Source organism: Daldinia vernicosa (genome assembly GCF_022497035.1).
Source record: "Daldinia vernicosa strain CBS 139.73 unplaced genomic scaffold F5Y00scaffold_51, whole genome shotgun sequence".
Taxonomy (NCBI): Eukaryota; Fungi; Ascomycota; class Sordariomycetes; order Xylariales; family Hypoxylaceae; genus Daldinia; species Daldinia vernicosa.
In genome coordinates this window covers 131,238-150,003 of record NW_025953967.1, presented here as the reverse complement: position 1 = coordinate 150,003, position 18,766 = coordinate 131,238, and the positions used below count along the sequence as shown (strand labels likewise).

Here is an 18,766-nt window from a genome sequence, read left to right as displayed (position 1 = left end):
AGTTCGAAATAAGGGGTCCCTCGAGTCCAGCATGTTGAATTTTTATACATGTTCTCAGGTACATACGTCCCAGAGGGAAGTCCAACGTTCGCACCGTGCTCGTCCTCGTGATATTTCACCTGCTGCTCTATATAGAAATTTAATTGTCTTAAGCGACGTACCGTATTTCGTATAGCCGTTTTACGATATAACAATGTGACGTGAACAAGACGCAACGCAGCGGCATATAATTCCCTTCTAGTTAGGATTTATCGGGTTAGATATAATAGATGGAGGATATTTTATCCATTCGCTCCCTTAATCATGGATCAAATCGTCGACATATTCTTGCTAGTATCACCACCAGTTTCCATCTTCCAACTAAATCGATGGCGCCTTCGATACCGAACCCCGTTCTATATCCGAGTCCTTCCCGCTCCCTGAGCTACCACTCACGGCCGGTGTCCCGACGCCCTCTACACTAGGAAGGTTTTGATGGAGCATATGGTGCTAGTAGATATCGTATCGTTAGACTTCGTGACCCAATAAGATTTTTGGGTGAGGAAAGAGGACGGCAGGTTGGCCAGACTTACCTCGATATTGATCTTGGGACCCTTAAACCACTTGTGAGCATCCACGAAGAACCATATAAGTATGAACAACATAGGTGCACCCTAATACAAAAGTCAGCACCGATTCCAAGCTTCTTCTCCGTCTATCTCTTTAAAACCCAGCTAGCAGACTGGGCATTATTCCAAGCGAGCCGAAAAGGAGACGAGGAACTCACATAAACAAGCGCAGTCCAATTCATCTCCTCCAAGGTCAGATTTTCATCACGCACGCTAGGGAAGCACAGGATAGGCAGCATAACCAGGACGAAACAGCAGGCGGCGATACCCGAGGGTAGACTTAAGGGGCCGAGATGCCAGGGCCCACGGCGGAAGTGGTTTCCGACGACCGCGATCTTGAGGAAAATTGGCGTCGTGAAGGCGACGTATGCTGCGATGGCGCCGATGCTAAAAATGGCGTCGATAGCCGCTCCGCCGAAGATTAGCAGTACCAATAAGATCCCAATCGACGTGTTGAACCAAACCGCATTCACCGGAGTCAACGTATGTCGGTTAACTTGCTTCAGCGGCCGGCTCACTACGCCGAAGCAGTCATCCCGTGCGTACGCGAAGCATACCCGTGACGCAGCTACCATACATCCCTGCCCCATCATGTAAGCGCATATGATGGTCATGGAAAGGACGGCTAGTGCCACGTTTTGCGGTAGGACTTGGATTAGGTACGCTGCAAATGGTTGTTCCTAGATAGTTTAGCCTAAGCGGCGTATTCACGTAGGTATAAGTCCTTACCAGATCGCTATCCAAGACTGCTCCCACATCCTTAATCGTATACGCAATAATGGCGTTCAATATGAAGCCAAGAATCGATCCCGAGCCGGCGGTCATGACGATAGACCTTGGCGTAGCGACGGCCGCATTCGAGCATTCTTCCGAGAGGTGGAAGCTAGCATCGTAGCCGGACATTGTCCATATAATCGACAGGAACGACATCAGGACGGCAACACCGTCGGGCCAGTCCGTGCTATTCTGAATTCCCCATGCAAACTCGTTCGGTTGGAACTTGGGATCGCCCATGGCCGCGGTTGGGATTATTATGATGGTAATTAGAAGGCAGAGGAGGTTGATGGTCGTACCAACGGAATTAAAATTCGCAATCCACAGCGTCGGCATGCTGCTAATACAGGCGTGGGTCAGCATGATTAATACGGTCAGGAGAAATGTTTGGTAGTTCTCTGGCTTATATTCGGGGTTCACTATCGACGCCGCAGCCAGAATCATAGCAGCTTGAATATAGGTAAGGAGTCAACTTATAGAGTCCAGAAGCGAGCGCAAAAGATGGCGACTCACCACATCCATAGTCGACACTCGGTGCTCCTGTGACTTGAACGAACCAGTTGCTCCAGCCAGTTATCCAAGCAGCGAAAGGGCCATATTTAGGGCCCGCCAGTACTGCTGCCGCGTAGTAGAGTCCGCCAGAAGTTGGCATACTGCTCGCCAATTCTGCCATCGAAGCAGCAACCTATAGGAAGAGGTCAAACCCGGTTACGCTGTAACATTAACTAGGTACCTAACCTAGGTAGGCGAGCGCTTACACATAGAATGAAGAAGACGGACAATAACCAACCCCAGGTATTCGCTGCCGGCCCAGCTACATGGTCTCATCAGCTTTTCATTATCTTCATCGATGTATTTGTGTTAATCTTCCGAAAAGCAGCTCACCATAGCCGAGTCCGTACCACATAGTAGTAGCAATACTCGGTAACAGTCCCATGACGGCGAAGCTAACGGCAAAAGTCGTCCAGGCCGAGAACTCGCGCTTGAATTCCTGCTTATAACCGAGCGCCGCGAGCGCAGCCTCATCTTCCGACATCTCTGCGATGTGATCTGGCATATCTCCTTCAGTAAACACTGTCGTGACAGCCGGGGGTTCTGATGACCGACGGTGCCCTTCGCTTGTTGCCATCTTGGATTTGAGGAGGCGGCTAGCGGTCGCCACCTAGCTCTTATATATATAGCTCTTATATATAAGATATTCGTCGCGCGGTTCTCATAGGCCAACAATTCTCTAGTTGAGATAGACAGGACAGTCGCAATTGTCAAGATAGCGATTTAAGTACCTGGGTATGTTCACTCAACGAACCCGGATTGACAGTTGAGAATTTTTAAAGAGAACCATGACGGCTGGGACGAGCTACTTTCAACAGAGCTGAAAGGGAAATGTGTAACGTCGCGCAAAGTTGACGCAGCCATGTTTATGTACTGCAATGATGATCTGATAGATACTAGATATCTGTTAGTCAAGATCTTTTATCTGCTTTATCTCTGCATGCTACGGGCTGGCTGGGCGTTGGAGGCCTGCCTATCTACTGCGTATCATTCGTGGGGTACAGAAGCTCGAGTCGAGCTGGATCTTCGGAGCTGATAGCATATCGCGTCGCTCATTCGCCGACAGCAATGAGAGACTGAGTACAAGTCCAGCCACAATCAACGTGATACCGAAGCATCGCTCTCCTGCCGATAAGGGATTTGTATTGTACGTCAGAAGGATCTGCTCCAGGGGTTGTCTTACATTAGGTTAGGTACCTAAGGTATTGATCATACCTAATGTACTACTTCCACTACGTACTAGGTAGTATTGCTAAGATAAGTGAAGTGTAGTTGGTAAAATGATGTTACAATTACCTAAGGTTGGATTATAGCACACTCGGTATAAGAACTCGGTATAATACACATTACAGATAAGTTACCTCCCGTGGTAGTAACTTTGCGACGGGACCATAAAAGAAATGTTTTCTATCAAACACCTAGTAGTTAATATGTGTATATCCGGTGACAACGGGATAAACCGAGACTGGATTTATTCTTGCTTAAACTGACTTGAAATGGCCGATTCGTATTTCTGATTTTACCATTGTAGGGACGGAGACCTTTAAGCTGTCTATGAATTATAAGTAATTATTTATGTAAAATTGGAAACTTCCACTCATTAGAAGCTCGATAATCTGCCTGCAGCTGCAACTTGCCGATGTAACTAGACCTTATAGTCAGATACAGCATCGTAGTTGCAGTTGCTGGAGTTGCTATGATTGGCTAACAAAGCCAGGGGTAATGTAGATGCAGTAGCTGGGCAGGTGAAAGATCTATTTGAATTCCCGAATAGCAACAGATCACTGCATGATGAGATACCTAAGGTAAGACGTTGGGTATTCTTGTCTGATAATACGTGCATCTTAAGGAGAGAAGCACGTGGCACGCGGCATAAGGCGCGCGGCACAAGGCACAAGGCACAACTCCAGATGTATATGAAATGTATGAGATATACATGTTATCTGAATACCTTCTACGGGCTCGGAGATCCGAGCTGGAGTATACAGTTCTTCCGAGCATGACTTTGTGTTTTTGTGCGTGTGCGTACATATACTATGTAGTATAATGTAGGGCTACACGTAGCACTGGTCGGCTGAAAGGGGTTATTGGCGGGGAGTATTGAGCTGTCTGAGGTGCCGCGTTACCGATTCTTGTGACTACCTCTTTGGTGTACATTATCATTAAGCTCATGACCCTATCACTGCAAAGCTCTTTAGCCATGTCTTAACCTAACTTAGTCTGTTCTAATTTTCCTTTAATGCAAGCTTTCGTAGATTAAAAATTAAAGAGCCTTAGCCTTAGCTTGAGACGGGCGATTGCTAATACGATTTAAGTTTAAACCCTTAAACGCCTAAGACCCAAGGTGGCATGAAGATCAGATATACACATGTACGTACAGATACACATACACCGTATGACGCAAGCTTACATGTTAGGCTGTTCCCCTATTGGCACTTAGTGCCTTTAAATGACAGAACAATAAAAGACTCTCCATACCTCATACAAGTATGTAGTTAACCTCCTCAATACCTAGTTAATACAACATTATAACATATGTAATAATTATCTCATGGATCTCTCTTATTATCTTTCTTTTTTGTGTATATAAATATTTTTCATTCTTTCATTTTTAACAGTGTTACAGGGTCACAGGGGTAAAGTTAATAATTGTCACTAGTGGAATTGCACTGCCATTAGGTACCTAGGTTAGGTACCTACCTTAGGTTATTTAAGACATGGAACGTTCCTGATAGGCACCCAGCAGATCCGCCTGAACGGTACAACGATACATGCCTAAATCATTACCGCAATTTTCTTTTCTTGGCCGGGAACGACACGACGCAACCTTCATACATACAATACACCTCACCTCGTCAACTCAACCATCTACGCTACAGCCAACTTAAACCAACTCGGCTCCAACACCCTCACCACATCATACATATATCAGACATCCAACACCTCGAATCCATTACTCATGCAAAGCTAATTTCTTCTTTGTTGTCACACCATATATTCGGTGTTTCGACCTTAATCCCCCCTTTCCCGTGCTGACTAGGCTGCTTGCGCACCGCTGGGCGCGATGAATGCCATACAGCAGAAATGTCGTCCAAAACACCAAGTTTTGGTTCTCAAGTGCTATCCTAGCACTACGAAGGGGGCTGTCGATGTTAAACCAAACTCGAGCGAATTAAGTTATCTTTTGTTCTATGCCACGTCGCGACGATCCAAGATCCAGAAGGTTGGCCAGTTTCTAGAGAAAAAGACAGCTAGCGATGTGTGGAGGGTGCGCATTGGGTAAGTTCACCACCCCTTCACCACCCCCATTAAAGTACAACATACAACATGAATAACTTCCATTTCCCTTGGTTTGGACGCAGCCCTATTTATCGAATTACCTATAATTGACTGACCATTTATTTAGAAATGTCCAGGTCACCCTGCAGATACTAGCTGCTCTAATCGAGAAAGCCCCCAAAGATCTCCCCCTATTCGCACAGAACGTGCTGAGAATTTTGGACCTCGTTCTTCGATCCGATGATATCACTATGGTAGAGGCGTCGCTGCCTACATTTCGAACTTTCTGCGAACACCACGATGTCTCGTCGCTTATTGCCGATCAAGCTTACCTCCGCCAGTACGAGCAAGTCGTCCGCGCCTATGCTGCATTCGCGTCAACTCGGAAGGTTCCAGGTAAAGGCACACCCAGCAAACCCGTTGCCCTGAGATGGAGAAATGCGGGCTTAGAAGCAATCAAAAGCGTTGCCGAATCTGAGGCGCTGTCGTCCGTTGCTGGACGCCAGCTCGACGTAATAGTGCCTATGATTCTGGAGAACCTGTGGACCGACGATGAAGAGTTCCTTAGTATACTATCGCAGCGTGTCGAGGTAGAAGAGAAGGACGATTCCAATGCCCTATTACGACGGAGAACTAGTATTTCCACTATTAAGACAGCAGATACTGGGGGTGATGCAAACCCCATAGCCATCTCGGGCACGTCTGTTGATATCGATAAGCTCGCCGAAGAAGACATTGGTGTTGTAGCTATGCAGTGCCTGAAGCAGATATTTATCATACCCAACAGAGCACAAATAAACGGGGCGACGATGGCCTTGCTACGATTCATCAGAGAGCGTGTTCAGCAGAAGGAGTCGGTGATAGTGCAATCCGAAGATGGCAGTGGACGCTACCATGGTTGGGCAATCAAGGTCTTCGAGCTCGCAACAAGATGGGCCCCGGTGCAGGACCGTTATGTTATTATGATTACTACTACGGATACGCTCCTACGAACCCCACCGACCGAGGAAAACATGGCGGATCAGATCGTGCTTACCGCCATTGTCGCATCCTTATTGAGCTCTGACATCAACTTGATTGGCTTAAGTGTTATGGATGTGCTCTCGGGGTTGATACAACATATGAAGAGAGTCTTAAAACATTCGGGGAGCTCAAGGGGAAGCGGCGGTTCTTCAGGAGATGACAAGCCACCTTCGGTTGTCGATCTCTCCCTGCACATTTCGGTGCCGTACAGAGAACTATTGACTCGGATTCAGCAGTCGATTGGTAGTCTAGCTACTCATGTCTATTACGCAGACCAAATTTCCGACATGATTTCCACTATTCTCTTGAGACTAAAGCCTCATCCGAGTACGGTGGCGAACGCGTCATCGGCTCCGGAAAAGACGGAAGCTTTACCCGGAGTTTCCGCCGGGAACATTTCGGACGATCAGTCTCACCTCGACAGTTACTTCGCGTTAGATTTGGCTAAGACTACTGCTCTCCGAGCTATCAAATCTATCCTCCTTGTTGCTAATCCGAAGACAAAGGTTAGCGGAAACGTCAGTCTGACAAGAAATAAGGTTCCTATACAAGTGTGGGAGGGTACGCATTGGCTTCTCCGCGATCCAGATGGGCAGGTCCGAAAGGCATATGTTGATGCTCTTGGCACCTGGCTCGACCGAGAAACGACGAGTTCCGACTTAGAAGCACGGGACGACTTGGGCCGGAAACCACGAGCAAACAATCGAGAAATGCCATCAGGTAGTGTTGCTCGTCGAGCTGTTTCGAGTGCCTCGACTCGGGATAAACCTGCCAGAGCTGCTCGGTCCCGCTTCTTACAGCTTCTTCATCTTGCCATTTATGACAGTGCTCTGCAGTTCGTGGAGTATCAGGCGGATATTACTCTTCTTCACGTCCTGTTGACAAAACTAGTCAATAAACTCGGCGTCAATGCTGCCAGATACGGTCTTCCAATGGTTTTTCGGCTCCAAGAAGATATCCTAGAGGCAGAAACGCCTGCTGCAAAATTTCACCTCGGATGCCTTTGTCATGGTTATTTCTGGGCCTTGAGTGAACATTTCGAGTTTGACTCATCACCAGTCGGCCGCGCGATCCACAATGAAATCGTTCGGAGGAGAAGCAAACATTTTTGGGTTGAAGGTGTCCACGTTCCGACACCATCACTGGATGTTTTGGAAACGCCTGGTTCGCCTAAATCGCAATCAAAAGTACCTACACGCGAGGTAGAGTCTGAAGCGTTGTTGCCCTTCGATGACCGTATTGGGATAGTAGACTGTATTTGCGCCAACTATAAGAAGAGAGCTATCTCCCCTCCTACAAGCCCCTCTACATCACCTGGTCGCGTATTCTCGCACCCAATCCTAAGCTCCGCCCTGAGCAACATTCCACCGGCCGACGACGAGCGTGAGTTGCCCAGTAAGTTTAGAGAGGAAATGCTGGCGGAATGGAATCGAGAGACCGTCATCATTGCACTCCAGGCGGAGAGTAAGTCCGCTTCTCTAAGCGGGTCCAAAGCCGGGACAACTGCCACCAGAGGAAACCATCTTACCGTCAACGGGCCGTCGTCTAATGGCTATGCCGCTAGCAGAGCAGAATCTGTTTATGCTCGCCAGAACAACTTGCGGCCTACTTCACATGCTAGTCATATCGCCGGTTTACGGAACTCCAGTGTACAGAGCCACGGCTCCGGAAAGACTGCTTCTGGTCGAGGCTTCGTCGCCTCTGTCGATCAGCTCAAATCTGTGTTAACCGGAGATCCAGTTCGGCCAGCCACGTTCCAGACATTACAAGAGGACGGCGATAGCAGCGATAGCATAGCGAGCTATGAATTCACACCATCGGAGCTTTCGTTCAATCCAAACCAGGCAGATGGCGTCGATAGCAATGACGCAGTCCTTACACGTTTGCGATCAAAGTCCCGGGAGCGAAAGGCGTCTGGAGACTCGGGAGGTCCTCTGACTTCTCATCCTACGGAAGGCGAAGCCGAGGATGAGAGCGTGCCGCCAGTGCCGCCGCTACCGGCATCATTGGTGGGAAAGTCGCCTCCACCTGAGATCAACCTTGAGCGTACTGCTAAGGTCTCAAGCCAAGACCACGCCTTCAAGGCTCCTCAAAGGAATGTTAGGAGCCGAGGGGGAGATAGCATCCTTTCAAGTAATTTTTCAAACGCCGGGGCTGCCAGCATGGATTTACAAGCAATGCTCAAGGGCATCGACAGCAAGTCGAAGCAAAACACTCTTGGAAATTTAACGAAGCCCCCTTACTAACAGTCTACACTGTACTAGTGCTCATATGTACTTTCTTAACTACCTACCTATATTTAGATTTAGCGGAAGCAAAAAGATGGAAGTCGATTCGTACTGATACCCTCGGTGTAGAGGGTAATCCGTCCGGATGAGGTGTTGTATACTATTAACGCCGGGGAATATTACACAATTACAATTACACAGAAGGGTTGACAGGATGAAAAGAGGAGGAAAAGGATAATAATGAAAAAGACCAGTGCTCGGGGCAACTCTATCTAAGATAAGCACATGCTTGTATATATTACACGTCCGTTTGTACTTGCGTCGGTCTCTCGTTTTTAGCATGGTTGATGATTTTGGTTTCTTGAGGGGGTTTACTTGGCCATCTATTATAGGTGTCTACCTGGCTTGTTAGCGATAGAAAGAAAGAGCAGCATATCAATTTAAAAGCAAAAAAGTCGGACTAAAAGTTGATTTTGTCTGTCATGAGTATTAATCGATATCATTTCTTATACGTAGTACCGGAGGAGGTGGACAGTACAGTATAGTACAGCTTAGAACGGGCTATTCTGGTTCTGATTGGTCAATTTAATATCCAGGATACCAGGATATTAAGCTGTTGCATAATCGATAACAGACTCCAACGCTCAAATTTATACGGCAAATTCCACCCCTCGATGTCAACCGTCAACCGCAATTTCCAACTAAAAGCACATCAAAACACATCAAAACACACATATCTAAGATGAAGCCGCCTACCCGAATAGCGCTGCAATCGGCGATACGCCAACAATTCCAATCTATACAAACCACATCAACCACACCAACAGCCCTTCCCTTAATAACCCATCAACGTCGTATCCACATCACTCCCAGCGCACCCGCCACAGTCTCTCCAATCCACGGCACCGGACCACCACCCGAGCCCCCCGTCCCCGCCGCCGACAGCGCCAGTTCCCGGCTCGAGCGCCGTCGGAAACATGCCGAGCTCCTCGAGAAAGCACGAGAGATCCGGCAGTCCGAATCCGCGCCGAGAGCATCCGCCAAGAAGACTAGGGAAATTGCGCGGCGCAAGAGGTTCTGGAAAGACGTCCACGTGCACGAAGTCGACGGGGCCTGGGAGATCCATCTAGATAAACGACCGCTGCGCAGACCAAATACCAAGGACATCGTTAGACTGCCCCTGAGCAAACCCCTGCTCGCGAGCGCCCTGGCTATCGAGTGGGACATGCTGGTTTCCGTGCAGCAGGCGACGCGGCAACACCTTATCCCGCTGACGAGCCTCGTGTGTCGCGCGCTGGATATCGCGGACGACGACGCGGCGCCGACGGGGGGCGAGAGTCTTCGCGAGGGGATCGCGAAAATGCTGTTAAGGTACCTCGATACGGACTCCTTGCTGTGCTGGGCGCCGCCGCCGAAACCCCACGATTCGCTGGCCGAGGGCGTGGATACCCTGCGCGACGTCCAGAAGCGCGCTGCGGAAGAGGTCGTCGGGTACTTGACTAGCCGGGTGTGGCCGGGCATCACGATCGAGCCGGTGCTCGACGGCGAGAGCATCATGCCGCGCAGCCACCCGGATATCACGCGGCAGGTCGTGCAGGGGTGGATGACGGGGCTCAGCGCGTGGGAGCTCGCGGGGCTGGAGCGCGGTGCGCTGGCCGGAAAGGGGCTGCTGGGTGCGGCGAGATTACTAGTCGAGTGGAGCGAGGGGCCGGTCGGTACGACGGGCTCCGGAGAGAGGAAATTCGGGGTTGAGGAGGCGGCTAGGCTGGCGAGTATAGAGGTTGATTGGCAGACGGGACGTTGGGGCGAGGTAGAGGATACGCATGATGTCGAGAAGGAGGATCTCAGGCGGCAGTTGGGGAGTATGGTGTTGCTTGTGACGGGGACGGGGACGGGGAGGAAGTAGTTCGTCTCCTAAAGCCGAATCACCAAGTAGCTAACCATTGATAGGGTGGATAGAGAGTATCCATCGTATAAGACGTTCAATAAGTTAATTATTACACCTTCTAAGTTAGTTGACAACTACCTACACTAAAGTTCACATATCAAGCTTCACTTTACACCCCCTTTACCCTCCAACATATAATACACGTTTGACATATCTAGGTAAGTATTTCACGGCACTTACAAGTGCAAAGCAGCACTTGCGATTTTCAGCCGATTATAGCTGCGTAAGTATAAGGTACCTAATATATGAGGCGCCGATTCGGAGTTATTCTATTCACATTATTTCAGCTACCGGAGACGTATTCCAGTTAGCGCACATCTTTTTCCTCTGGCATCATTGGAGGTCTCGATTATGTATATCACCATGAAATATGGAATGACTGAGAGAGGTACGCTTCTACGTTGGGTATTCTGATAAATTTCTTCCGCCGCGAAGTAAATACCCCCTACCGTCTCCTGAATCGCCAAACTCACAGCCATACTACCGGTAGTCAAGCAAGGGGAAGAGATGTCGCTTTCTCCCGACGGCGGAATTGGTCGCTTAAGTAGCCCAGGGGGGCTGGTCCTTACAGTTCGATGTGCGTTATTCTTGTTTCAGCGCCAATGAGAGTGTTTTCGGATTCGGATTTCGACGCTTCGCCCGTAAATCGTAAGTCCGTGACGGCGGAATTAAACCCTGGCTTAAGCATCTTGAAGCGTGCGTATACTAATATATATCTACTATTCAGTGAGTCGTTCCGATATCTAGATTTCCTATATATTAATTGTGTCTTCCTACTATTTCAATCAAAATCCAATAACCATCTTTCGTATTGTTAAACGTCGCTGTTTTCCTCATTCCCAGCCTAATAACCTATAACCTATAACCCCAACTACAACAATGTCGAGCCAACCGCCATCACGAGAACTCTTCGTCTTCAATGAAGGCAAGACTTTCATCGAAAATATCGCTGTTCGTACAGACGGCACCCTTCTATTGAGTACATTCGAAAACGGCCGTCTATACTCGCTGGATCCAAGTGCTGCTACCCCAAAGGTCGAACTAGTCGCCGAGTTCCCCGGCGCCGACGGAATAACTGGCGTCGTCGCAAATTCGCCTGACGTCTTCACTGTTACCGGTGGTGAACACAGGCCATTTCGGTTTACATTGGGGTCTATGAAGGTCTACACCGTTTCCTTCCAGGGGCCCGGCCAGCCTGCGGTTGTGAAGACGGTAGCAGAGGTACCCGACACCGAGATGCTCAACGGCATTGCCGCCCTCCCCTCTCGACCTCACGTCGTCTTGAGCGCCGACTCGGTCAGGGGCCGGATCTTCCGCATCGACACTACCACTGGCGCTGTAGATGTTGCCTTTTCTGACCCAATCCTGGAGCCAGACGAGGCAGTTCCATTAGGTGTTAATGGAATTAAAATCTTTGGACCGCATCTCTACTTTGCGAATTCCGCGAAGGGGTATTTCGGCCGTATACCCATCGGACCAGACGGTAGCAAAGCAGGAGATTTCGAGGTCATTGCCCACGTACCCGGAACGATAAGCCCGAATAACGCGTATGACGACTTCGACATAGCACAGCCAGCTGGCGGGAATCCCACCGCCTATGTCACCGCCCATACGAATAAGATCTATTCGATCGACCTAGTAACTGGCGAGCAGAAGCTTTTCTTCGGCGGAGGTGACAGCACTGCTCTCGTACACCCGACGAGCGTTGCCGTGACCAAGGATGGCAAGGGGATTTACGTTGTTACCGCAGGATTCGAAAGTCTAGGCGGACTCGCCAAGGGACAGGTTGTAGAGATTCCAATCTAGCAAACGCCGGAAATGATAAGGGGCTAAGCTAAACTGGAGATTATTATTATTCTTATTATTATCCAACTGGTTCAAGTCACAAATCTAAATACTTGCGAACATTAGGTTAGGTACCTACTTAGGTAGCTTACGTTTCAATAACAAACCCTATCAACCTAGTTATCCATTCTTAGAATATCGCTTGTGCGTTCGGTGGTGACGATACACCACCGGGCATATTAAGGGGCATAGAGGTGAAGAAAAAGGACCACCGATTCAGCTCCTTACACATCTCAGACAGCCTCTCCAAGTCAAACAACTCGCCTGAATAATAGTGTTAGCCACCTAAGCTAGTTTCTTCACGAGTAAATCTCAAACTTACCAATAGGCATACCCCACCCAGCAAGGAGGATATCGTGAAGAAACATATCCCCCTGTGGAGGATATACTTCCCACGATAAAGCGTCACCAGCGACGGCAGCGAATCCAGTATCCCATAGCCATTTTAACACTTCCGACGTCGCCTCTACCCCCGCATGCTTCGGTGAAAGCGACGAAGAGTAGGCCCTCTTAGCCGCGACGTCCATCTTGTCCTCCCACTCTCTAATAACGCCGCTCCGTACGAGTAATATATCCCCTCTTTCGAACGCGATGTCGTGCTCGTGGGCTATATCGAGCATGTCCTGAAGCTTGATGGTATGGTTAGAAAACGTGGAGTACTGGATCCCTTTCTTCTGCGCCCACGACACGTAATCGATAAGTACACCGCGGCCGGTGATACCCTCGTGGGCCCAATGTTGGATACCTATGCGATCATTCGATCTGTCGAGTATCTCTTTCTTAGTAGTTCCGCCGTAGAATACGCGTTCCTGCTGATCGTCTTCGCCGGGTGGCCTGGCGCTCCAATGGCGTAGACCATCCCACTGACTGCTTTGCTCTGCGATAGTATAGTCATCAGATTAGGTACCTACTGAAAATAGCAAGTCTTAATAACCGCACTTACGAGGATTCATCGTGTAAATATCGTCAAAGGCAATGCCACCTAAAATCGGCGTTATCTGGTGGTCGAAAGGAGTTCTTCCGATATTTGGAAACTCCAATTTCCTAACGTCCCAGTTCAACCCGATACGCCGGCCGGTTCGGATTTCCCGAGCTGCTGCGTTACGGACACGTTCTTCCGTCAGCAGAGCGAGTCGCCCGAGGCCCTCCTCGTGGCTACCCGGTCGCCCAACCCATACTCTTTTAGGATCTGGAAGGTCGTCGAATTTTAGATCCGTAAGGGATCTATGTTCAGTCATCTTGGTAAGCGATAGGCTAGACGTCGTACGCCAGGTAAATAGGTAATGCCGTCGACAGCAGAAAACAGAAGCGGACATCCACGGGAGCTTGCTAGCTAGCTAAACCGAACCATAAGCAACTATATAGAAGGGCTTCCTCGACCTCTTATGCATGAGTAAAGGTAGAGATCGACAGTCACAATGTACGTTGCAGCGGTATTGGGGGGTCTGAGTAACACGATGTTGCCCAATGACGTTCGTTCTTTGATGTCATACTGACCATGAGACTTGAATTCCCCAATATCTATTCCGTTCACTTCCTCGTGCTCTCCTTAAGTGGTCCGGAAGACGCGATAATAGGATTGAATCAGCTAGTTAGACGAAGAGCATGAAATACATCCGAAGTGGCCAGCTTTGAATTAATACGTAAAGTGTCCAAGGTGGATGCAGCCTCTATTAGGGGTTTCGTGAGACTCGCTCGAAATCTCGTAGTGAAAACCGTAGCAAATGACTTTATACTCCCCGTTCCTATCATATTTCCCCAGCCGGGAGGTGAAAGCTCTTGGTCGGGTTTCCTAGCTAAAGGAAAATATTCCAATAAGCTTAAGATAGGGATATATAAATTGTCTTGTTATATGGAATTATTAATGGCCAACTCTTACCCGTAAAACTTTCTGTAGTATTTCTAAGGGATCCATGGTATAGTAATTTTCAGTGACCACATACTTTCCACATCGGAATATGTGTTTTTCTACTACCCAAGTACTTTCGTCTAGTTACATTAAGTATTCTATAACTCTATCCACATCTGCATTAATAAGATGCCTGTCGATAGGTAGTGTTGTAAACGAAGCCTATGTTCTCACAACTCTACGTACGACTATGTCTAAGTAAGAGAGTATAAAAATAGAAAAGTAGTATATTGAGGCTATCGGCGCTATCGGATCCAACGGACAGAGCTAAGTCGGATTTGTCGAGGGATCTATTATTTATAATTGTCCCTTGCATAATTCTTTCTCGGTGCTGATGTTGGTCCGACTTCGTATAGAAAAGTCCCCGAGGCCTGCGCGCACCAACGACCCGACGACATATATAGGCCAAGGGTTACTTACTTTAGAAGGCAAACTTTACTATTTATATGAAAAGACGTGTATTAGAGCTGCTAAGTTTGAAATTATTAACACCTCTATATTTCATAACGGGGTCCCCAAGTTCGCGTTGGTCTTAAATAATACCTTAGGTACCTACGGATTAAATAGTCGCTAAACTAGAGAGAACAAAGAGCATCTACAAAATCCAAACTACCTAGAAAATGCCCCCGCAACTCATCTTCGGCACCGCCGGCTTCGGCATGGACAAGACGGAGTTCCACGACGCAGAATCCGTCAAGGCCACGCTCGCTACGGTCCGGAGCGTCGGGATCCAGCGCCTAGACACAGCAGCGCGGTACCCGCCGCTAAACCCGGGGCGGTCGGAGGAACTCCTCGGCGAAGCGCGGGACTCAAGCCGCGACTTCGCCATCGATACCAAGGTTTACACGGACACGCGGACGGACGGCGGCGGAGACCTGACCCGAGAGGCTATCGGAAAGTCGGTCGATGCCAGCTTGCAGAGGCTGAAGATGGACACGGACAAGGGAGAGAGTATTAATGTACTGCATGTGCACCGCGCGGACCCAGCAACGCCGCTGGAGGAGCAGATTAAGGCGTTTAACGAGCAGATCGAGTTAGGACATTGCAAGGCCGTAAGCCTCTTCATTACCGTCTCCTTTTCCATACCTACCTACATATAAAATAAAGACTAACCCCCCTCCCCAGTGGGGCCTATCCAACGTCTCCCCCTCCACCCTCTCGCAAATCCTCTCCCTCTGCGACGAGCACAACTGGCGCAAACCAGCCTGCTACCAAGGAGAATACAGCCTAATCTCCCGCGGCGCCGAGACCAAGCTGCTGCCCATCCTGCGCGCCCACGGGGTGCGCTTCAACGCCTTCCGCTCCGCGGCCTCGGGCCTGCTAACCGGCAACGCGGTGCGCGGACGCGCGCAAGGCACGCGCTTCGCGCCCGACAACCCGCTAGGCGGCGCCATGCAGCGCGTCTTCGGGGCGCCCGATCTGCAGGACGCGGTGCGCGAGTTCGACGCCGCGGTTCGCGCCAAGGGCCTGACGCCCCTGGAAGTCGCGATTCGCTGGGCCGTGCACCATTCCGCGCTAGGGGAGGAGGACGGCGTGGTATTGGGGGCGAGCCGGACGGCGCAGGTCGTTGAGACGGTCGAGTTTGCGCGGAAGGGCCCGTTGGCGGATGATTTGGTGAGGTTGGCGGAGGAGCTGTGGGATGCGGTGAAAGAGACTAGGGGGGACATCATTTAAGTGATTGATAAATACCAGAAATGGGGGTTATATAAAATAAAATAAAAATAAAAATAAACGTTTGAATTCGTTATTGACTGGCTTAGTCGGTTGCATCCTGGTTGAATAGGATCGCATACGACCAGCTGGTTCTACAAGAAATACCCAATACCAAAACCCCGCCATCTCTTTTACCATAAAAAAGGTTATCCCTTCTAATGCGCCGAGTCCGTGCCGCCTATGCCTTGGGCTCGGGCGGTTTCATTATATATAGTATATGTACACGTTGAAGTAGCCGGTTAGATTGATTCAAGGTTGAGCAGAGGCTTTCATGCTTCCTTCGTATCTTCAATTGCCACGGCCGCCCCCAGTTTGCCGTCTACATTAGCAGCACCATTTTCTCCGGCACGCTTCCTCAAGACGTTCTCGATGAAGGCCTCGCCAGCTTTATAGCTACTCCTGACCAATGGTCCACTGGCCACATACAAGAACCCCATATTGAGGGCACGCTGCCGCCACATCTCGAATTCCTCAGGCGTGACATACTTCTCGACTTTAAGGTGGCGCTTTGTCGGCCGCATGTACTGACCAAAAGTAACCACGTCCACGTTGGCCTTCCGTAGCTGCTCTAGCGCGTCCATGATCTCGTGCTCCTGCTCGCCTAGCCCCAGCATCATACTCGTCTTTGTGATGATGCCATTTTGGCCCCGGACCTTCTTCACGTGCTCGAGCACCTGAAGACTTGTCTTGAACGTAGCGCGACGGTCCCGCACGTACGGCGTGAGACCCTCAACGGTTTCGACGTTATGCGCATACACGTCAAGCCCGCTCTCCGCCACAACCGCCACCGAGTCCAGATTCCCCCAGAAGTCGCTTGTCAGCGCTTCCACGAGCAGACTCGGCTTTTTAGCCTTGATCTTGCGGATCGTCTCGGCGAAGTGGTGCGCCCCACCGTCGGCCAAGTCGTCTCGGTTGACGGTCGTCAGCACCACATAGCCCAGGCCCCACCGAGCTAGGGCCTCAGCAGTGTTCTCAGGCTCGTGGGGATCGAGCGGGGGAGGAGCACGGCTGGTCTTAACGGAGCAAAAGCGGCAGCCGCGCGTGCACGTGTCTCCCATCAGCATGATAGTAGCGGTAGCGGCATTCTTGTTGCTACCGCCCCAGCACTCCGAGATATTCGGACAACGGGCCTCCTCGCATACCGTATGTAAGCCTAACCCGCGCAGGTCCGACTTAATCTTCTTGTAGTTATCGTTGCCGGCGGGGATCGGCGTCTTGAGCCACTCGGGTAGCCGAGTGATGGTGCGCCGGTTCGACGCAGGTCCGACCTCGGCGGTGCGCAGCTGATACGCATCGCTAGCAGTTAGAGTGGTTGAAGACGAGCTGGATATAAAATCGTCTAAAGAGGCGACCGTCGTGTTCTTGAAGTATGTAGGACGGCGGGCTGGCTTGTCGGACGAGGAGATGGTTGGCTCTGGCGTATTTGTTGGGACGGTGGCGTAGGAGCGGGAAGCATTTCGAGAAGCATTTGAGATAGCACGCTGGACAGGCGCCCGAAGGCGGTTCAGCGAGACCGATGAAGATGCCATGGTCGACTAGCAGCTACGTCGGCCACGAGTAATGAGTAACTCCACAGAGCCAGTGTAGCGGATAAGTAGGAAATAGTTTGAGATAAAATCGAGCGATGATATCGATTGATTAATCGATTGATTACAATTGCAATCCCCAACTTTTAGGTGCCCCGCTATTGGCTGCAAATCCCTTTATCGGTTAGTACCGGAGGTTTTTACCGCTTATTCTTTATCGGCCGCTGCAGCCTGCAGCTGACATCAACTGGGATACACTATCCGCCAATCACCAATATCGTCATTTACAGATTAGGAAGGCCTAGGTGAACCTACTGGGAACCTAGGTACCTTAAGTGTCTGGAAAGGAGAGAGCGGCTCGATTTATTTTATATCACAAATAACTAGAGATAATTAGCGTGTATAACACAAGCTTACCTAGTGAGAATGGTATAGTAGTAAGTGGTTGAGCACTAATTACACCTTTGACTACGTTACGAAATATACGCACAAGCCCTTGAATGCATACAAACCAGCATATACAAATAACAATACGTCTACAACTACTCAATAATACATTCATATCACATATACAAAGCATAATGGCATAGTGGCTTCAAAGAATTCATTGAGCTAGCTAGCTTTTACGAATATTTTTCTCTTTCGCGCAATGCCCTAAGCCGGGAGCCCCTTTTTCTCTTTTCCAAGCACCGGAGGGAAATCCTGAAGCGACGAAATTGAAAGCGTAGCATATTTATTTTGGTAAAATGGAGGCCAAATATCAGCAGACCTTTCACATATAGCGAATATATGATAGTTGTTTTCAGATATAACCATTTCCTTCTCGTCCACAATTCCACCTCGGGCCGTTCTCGCTCGGCGAGAGTTCAACAACGGGGTATCTCAAACAACACAGAGGCAGAAGAAAAGAAAAAGATAAAAATCAAAGGGTATGAAGGTGCCTCCGTTGGCTCCTATCTCGTGGCTCATAACCGAACTCCGCGATAGAATGTGGAAAAATGGGTATTGTTTTTGAAGTGAAGATGCAAGTCCAGCCAGCAACACACTCTCGATACCAAACAGGCTCTCTCATTCCCAGTCTAACGTCTAAACGGCAGTTAGAAATATGTAGGGTCTTGCAGAGTTATGACCAGCCCCGAGGCCGACAAGGGGTATCGGAAGGTTGTGAAATCATGATAAATGTATGAGATGAGAAGGATAAGGTCAGGTCCTTCGGGGTCTGCAAGTCCATCCACCCGGGAAGAGAAAGGCGCGATATAACGGCAATAGTAATCGATGATCCGAGAGCGTGCGATGGAACATGTTCGTCGAGGATGCATGTTGCCGGTCCATTGATACATTAAGGGGGTTTGCGAAGGATA

At 49.5% G+C, this 18,766-nt stretch overlaps 7 protein-coding genes across 7 annotated transcripts; 4 read left to right on the top strand and 3 right to left on the bottom strand.

Moving 5' to 3' along the window:
• Positions 1-360: 360 nt before the first annotated feature.
• Positions 361-2,889, bottom strand: F5Y00DRAFT_272651 (amino acid transporter; the record flags this gene model as incomplete). The annotated part of the gene is made up of 7 exons (XM_048013023.1): positions 2,268-2,889; positions 2,141-2,196; positions 1,896-2,067; positions 1,338-1,831; positions 767-1,288; positions 573-653; positions 361-489 (listed from the first exon to the last, which is right to left on the bottom strand). Exons 1-7 carry the CDS (start codon positions 2,509-2,511, stop codon positions 361-363), a joined length of 1,698 nt encoding a protein of 565 aa, XP_047861779.1. The 5' UTR covers positions 2,512-2,889.
• Positions 2,890-4,490: 1,601 nt separating this feature from the next.
• F5Y00DRAFT_245424 (uncharacterized protein) lies at positions 4,491-8,930 on the top strand. Its single transcript, XM_048008965.1, has 2 exons — positions 4,491-5,213; positions 5,341-8,930. Exons 1-2 carry the CDS (start codon positions 4,999-5,001, stop codon positions 8,480-8,482), a joined length of 3,357 nt encoding a protein of 1,118 aa, XP_047861778.1. The 5' UTR covers positions 4,491-4,998; the 3' UTR covers positions 8,483-8,930.
• Positions 8,931-9,133: 203 nt separating this feature from the next.
• F5Y00DRAFT_245423 (ATP12-domain-containing protein) lies at positions 9,134-10,527 on the top strand. Its single transcript, XM_048008964.1, has one exon. The coding sequence runs from the start codon at positions 9,207-9,209 to the stop codon at positions 10,368-10,370; it is 1,164 nt and encodes a 387-aa protein (XP_047861777.1). The 5' UTR covers positions 9,134-9,206; the 3' UTR covers positions 10,371-10,527.
• Positions 10,528-11,154: 627 nt separating this feature from the next.
• F5Y00DRAFT_245422 (uncharacterized protein) lies at positions 11,155-12,285 on the top strand. Its single transcript, XM_048008963.1, has one exon. The coding sequence runs from the start codon at positions 11,292-11,294 to the stop codon at positions 12,216-12,218; it is 927 nt and encodes a 308-aa protein (XP_047861776.1). The 5' UTR covers positions 11,155-11,291; the 3' UTR covers positions 12,219-12,285.
• A 102-nt stretch (positions 12,286-12,387) lies between these two features.
• Positions 12,388-13,495, bottom strand: F5Y00DRAFT_272650 (uncharacterized protein; the record flags this gene model as incomplete). The annotated part of the gene is made up of 3 exons (XM_048013022.1): positions 12,388-12,521; positions 12,580-13,134; positions 13,201-13,495. 3 exons carry the CDS (start codon positions 13,493-13,495, stop codon positions 12,388-12,390), a joined length of 984 nt encoding a protein of 327 aa, XP_047861775.1.
• Positions 13,496-14,701: 1,206 nt separating this feature from the next.
• Positions 14,702-15,994, top strand: F5Y00DRAFT_161078 (putative oxidoreductase). Its single transcript, XM_048004706.1, has 2 exons — positions 14,702-15,218; positions 15,292-15,994. Exons 1-2 carry the CDS (start codon positions 14,787-14,789, stop codon positions 15,838-15,840), a joined length of 981 nt encoding a protein of 326 aa, XP_047861774.1. The 5' UTR covers positions 14,702-14,786; the 3' UTR covers positions 15,841-15,994.
• On the bottom strand, positions 15,993-17,516 carry F5Y00DRAFT_161072 (Lipoyl synthase). Its single transcript, XM_048004705.1, has one exon. The coding sequence runs from the start codon at positions 17,406-17,408 to the stop codon at positions 16,149-16,151; it is 1,260 nt and encodes a 419-aa protein (XP_047861773.1). The 5' UTR covers positions 17,409-17,516; the 3' UTR covers positions 15,993-16,148.
• Between the last annotated feature and the right edge of the window lie 1,250 nt (positions 17,517-18,766).

Coding starts and splice junctions, on each gene's coding strand:
- F5Y00DRAFT_245424 (XM_048008965.1), top strand. CDS start 4,999: ATGAATGCCATACAGCAGAAATGTCGTCCAAAACACCAAGTTTTGGTT. Junction 5,214..5,340: donor GTGTGGAGGGTGCGCATTGG/GTAAGTTCACCA, acceptor CCATTTATTTAG/AAATGTCCAGGTCACCCTGC.
- F5Y00DRAFT_245423 (XM_048008964.1), top strand. CDS start 9,207: ATGAAGCCGCCTACCCGAATAGCGCTGCAATCGGCGATACGCCAACAA.
- F5Y00DRAFT_245422 (XM_048008963.1), top strand. CDS start 11,292: ATGTCGAGCCAACCGCCATCACGAGAACTCTTCGTCTTCAATGAAGGC.
- F5Y00DRAFT_161078 (XM_048004706.1), top strand. CDS start 14,787: ATGCCCCCGCAACTCATCTTCGGCACCGCCGGCTTCGGCATGGACAAG. Junction 15,219..15,291: donor AGTTAGGACATTGCAAGGCC/GTAAGCCTCTTC, acceptor CCCCCTCCCCAG/TGGGGCCTATCCAACGTCTC.
- F5Y00DRAFT_161072 (XM_048004705.1), bottom strand. CDS start 17,408: ATGGCATCTTCATCGGTCTCGCTGAACCGCCTTCGGGCGCCTGTCCAG.